The sequence below is a fragment of the Benincasa hispida genome, chromosome 2 (genome assembly GCF_027475165.1).
Source record: "Benincasa hispida cultivar pf3 chromosome 2, pf3_genome.v1.1, whole genome shotgun sequence".
In the NCBI taxonomy this organism is placed as follows: domain Eukaryota; kingdom Viridiplantae; phylum Streptophyta; class Magnoliopsida; order Cucurbitales; family Cucurbitaceae; genus Benincasa; species Benincasa hispida.
In genome coordinates, this window is record NC_143479.1 from 1,946,289 (window position 1) to 1,950,706 (window position 4,418).

The following is a 4,418-nucleotide window of genomic DNA, read 5'->3' on the forward strand; positions in this document are numbered from 1 at the left end:
GAAGTAAAATAGTGTTTATTAAATTTCAGCTTAAACTTGAAAAAGTAAGTTAGAGAGTTTGGTAAATAAATATAAAAACATCTCATTTTAGATATAGTTACTAAAATAAATTTTCTTTTTAATTCTTTTGTAATTTAAAATTTTAAATAATTGTTTAGTATGAAAAATTTTATTTGTTATAGATTAAATTTTAAATATTAAGGAAAATAGATTTATTTTAAAAGAAATGAATATGGTATACTTTTTTAAAAATGATGCATTAATTTAAGAAAAATAAAAATATATATTTTTTTTAAGAAGAATAGAAAATAAATTTGATTAAGAGAGAAATAGATAAGTAGTATAAAATAAATTTTTTCATCAAAATATAAAATTGAAAACTAAATATTAATTAAAAATTCTATTTAATTTTTAAAAAATCTAAAAATTAGAAGGATACTACATTTTAAAGTCAGCTGTTAAAAAAAAAAAAAAAAAAAAGTTGAGATGAGGCTTTTTTATACAACTAACGCAATCTAGCCTAAGTTTCTTGGGTTAGAAGTTCTGTTGAGTATTTGGGCTGAAAGATGGACCCAATGATGGGTTGTTTAGCTCGGGTCAGTCTTATAAGTTATTGGGTTAAAGGTCCAGTTGAATATTTTTGGGCCGAAATCTGGGCCCAATGATTTTTACATTCTAGATTTCAGACTATGTTCAGCTTCGAAATAGTTTAAAGTATTTATATAAAAAGATTAATAACGAATACATTTCTCAACAAAAACTTTTGACAATAAAAATAAAAAAGGAGAAAACAAACACTTTTTGAAAGATGGCAGGTTTGAATCTAACAAAATGATATATTTCTGTGGAAAACTATAGAGACAAGTGGACCATATTTGACTGGGTAATTATTTATATATATAATACTTATAATATATATGACTTGGTCTAACTTTAATACCCTTGTCATTCACAAACATGGCCATGGTCTTTGGTCAAAAAGGTACACAAAAATGTGTTACATTTACTTCACACTTGTCACCCACCACTCTGACCTCATCCCTAGTACTTGCTGTTATTGGTTATTATATGTAGAGGACATCTCACTTTTAATTGAGATATCTTTATATGGTTAATAGGAACTTAGTTTAACATAAATAAATGGATTAACGATCCAGAAGTTTGTAATTCGAATCATCATCCTTCATTATACTAAAATAAACATTTGGATGAAATTGTATGTTCAAGCGGTTAAGTTTAAGAAGCAAAAACTTCAAATGTAGGTGGTTGGATATGAATAGAAAAGAAAATTATACTATTACGTTTGTAGAAATGAGGTATATACGATTCTTTTATCTTTCAAATTAACTATACCTTGTTATGGATTATTATTTAAATTTTAAATATAGTAATAAAAGTTGATTCATTTAGAGTAACATTTACTTACCCAAACAATGTTAATTGAAAATAAACGGTCAATTTTTAGTTTGAAACGAATGAAAATAATTTAAGGATAAACTAGTATAATAAATTTGGTTGTCAAAGTATGCATAACTTATTGGTTATTAGAGAAAATTATTAAAGATTCTAATTTTCATATTTCTACTTGTTGTACTAAAAAACCTGATTATAAAAGAGGGGACCACATAAAAGGTTTTTTTATTACCACAAATTAATGTGGAGTATAAAAATTTAAACTTTAGATCTAAAAAAAAAAGTACATGTCAATTATCGTTGAACTAATCTCATATTGACATGCCTCATATTAATTTTAATTTTGTTAGCATTATTTTCATTCAAAACAAGCATATGAAAATAAGAATTTCAAAAAATTGTAATATCTAGAAAAAAAAAAGTATCAATTTAAGAGACTAATTAATTTTTAGGTAATATACACCGGACACTATGTTTTAGAGTTTGGTGATTACTTGGTTTCTAGATTTTAAAATTTACATTTTTAGTTCTTACTATTTGAAAATTGGTTTAAAATATTCTTTAAAGTTAATTTGATCATAGCAATAAAAAGAAATGATTTGATGGCTAAAATTTGTTTAGTTAGTAATTTTTTTGGTTATTAGACTTCCTCTCTTCTTCTTCTCTTCCTTCTTAGATGAACTTCACTATATTTATCTCCCTTTAGCTACGACCATTATCACGATAGATTTTCTAATTCTTCATTATTCCAAATGTAAATTAATGGGGGATGGAAAGAAGAAGAAAAGGGAAAAAGTCAGATAGTGAAAGTGAACTTAGCTTGACTAGTATGAAAAATGTGTTAACGACCAAGATATTTGTGGTTCGAATATTTTCATTCCATACCATACAAAAAAGACAAGTTTAGTGACAAAAAATATTTAAATTAATATAGTTTGTCAAATAAAAAAAATACAATTACTTATTAACATAACAACCACATCATATTTCTGTTAGTTAACAAACAGTTAAATAAATACTATTTAGAATCGCATTACAAAATTCATAAACTAAAATTAAAGCTCATACCAACATAATAGTCTAAAGTCTTAGGAACTACAAATGTATTTCATGTTCTTTTTCCTTTTTTCCCTTTTTCCTTTTTTTCCCCCCTAATTATAATTTTTTTCCCCACTTTTTGGAGTCTTTATGCCCAAAGGACACATCCCGTTTTTGGATCAAACAAAAATTGGATGTTTGAAGGGTTCATAGCTTATGTCCTTACGAATGTGACAATGACTAAATTGCACTAATTTTTAAAAACCGTATTTGCAATATTTATATTCATAAGGTGTTGACATTTTGAAAGAAAAATAGACTTAAAATATTTCCATAGAATAATTTCATGACTTAAGATACAATGATTTCTTTTTCTTTTATTTTTTTTAGTTTTAAATTCATTTCCTAATAGAAGAGTTAAACATTAATTAAAATCTCTTTTTTATTTTTTAATACGATAATTACGAAAATAGAAAATCGATCCTTCGAATTTTAAAAATAGATATTCCACTTACTTTTGAACTAAACTTATTTTGACACAACACTAAAAAGAAAAGAAAAAACTCATTTTGACACATTAATTAAAATCACATAAAATTAATAATGTACCCGATCATACTAAATCTTTAGCAATTAGTATATTTAAAAAAAAACAATAATTACAAATAATGGTGGATCCAAAAATTTTGTTCAAAGAAGTTTTACTTAAAATTCGATTAAAAAATATAATTTATAAATAATCAATTTCAAAATATAAATATAAGAAAAAAAGTCGATAATTTTAAAAATGAATCGTTTGCCCTTAGGAAAAAAAAAAGGAATAAAAGTTAGAGATTTTCAACCACTCATTTTGGTTAGTTTTTATGTTTTTACAAATAAAAATATATGTGATAAAAATTGAGGAAGCTCGGGTATTCACCAAATTTATTCCTAATTACAAAAACGAAAGATAATCATTAAGATAGTAGTTTAAATTGAAACTAAGCTATGTCCAAATCTAATTGACCACCAAAAATGATCCGTTAATAAATACAAGCATGATATAAAATTAAAATTAAGACAAAATTTATAATTTAACTTAAAATTTATACGAGCAAATTAAAAAACATTAAAGTGACATCAGGGTTTTCTGAGGAGGTAACCGGGTAAAGGACTGGCACGTGGCGAACGGAGAGGGGGCTCGTTCATCTTGTTGCCGTTACTATCGTAATAAATTGCACCCGAAAATTCCAACGGTTGACATTTGTCGCCCATCAAGATCCCCCTTTGCCATACCCCACCCTGGCCCCACTCTTCTTCTTCTTCTTCGTCTTCCTCCTCTTCCCGTCGGCCGGTCTTTTTCTTCTGAACCAAACTCATCGCCGATTGGCTGATTGTCTTCAGCATCTTCTTCGGGCAAGCCAACGGCGACTTCGGACTCGGGTGACTCGGGTGGTGGTGACTCGGCTTCAATTTAAGCTTCTTGGTGACTAGGGCGGCTTTTTTGGCGCAGAAAACGGCCAGAGCTGTAACGGAGCGGCGGAGGCCGGTGGACGGGGTCTTCGCCGCCGTGTCGGAATCGGCGGTATGAGGAGTTTCGGGAGTGGAGAAGACCATGATCGATTATGGACTTTGAGGGGATTTGGGGGTTGTGAAGTGTGAATTGAAATATTGTGTGGATGATTTATAAAGAGAGGGAAATGGAAGGAGGAAGGAAATTAGTTGACTAGTAATTTTAAAATTAAAATGAGGTCTTTGGATTTGACTTTTGAAGATGGACTTGCTCTCTGTTTTGTTTTACCTTTACAAACTTAAACAGTTATGCTTCTTGGGTTGTTATTCACATTCGTCATTTGACTCATTCCCTTCCACGGTCTCGTTAAATTTGTTGATGTCAAAATCTAGACAGAAAAAAATGTATATGCAAATCAAAATGTCACATTGCCTTTGTAGCAAATTTTACGATTTAGAATAATGAAGAAGTGAGT

General features: G+C 28.4%; 1 protein-coding gene across 1 annotated transcript; it reads right to left on the minus strand.

The window, feature by feature from the left end:
• Window positions 1-3,401: 3,401 nt before the first annotated feature.
• Window positions 3,402-4,154, minus strand: LOC120071149 (uncharacterized). The gene has a single exon (XM_039023245.2). The coding sequence runs from the start codon at window positions 4,045-4,047 to the stop codon at window positions 3,571-3,573; it is 477 nt and encodes a 158-aa protein (XP_038879173.2). The 5' UTR covers window positions 4,048-4,154; the 3' UTR covers window positions 3,402-3,570.
• Between the last annotated feature and the right edge of the window lie 264 nt (window positions 4,155-4,418).

Excerpts from the sequence above, each read along its gene's own strand:
- LOC120071149 (XM_039023245.2), bottom strand. The coding sequence starts at position 4,047 with ATGGTCTTCTCCACTCCCGAAACTCCTCATACCGCCGATTCCGACACG.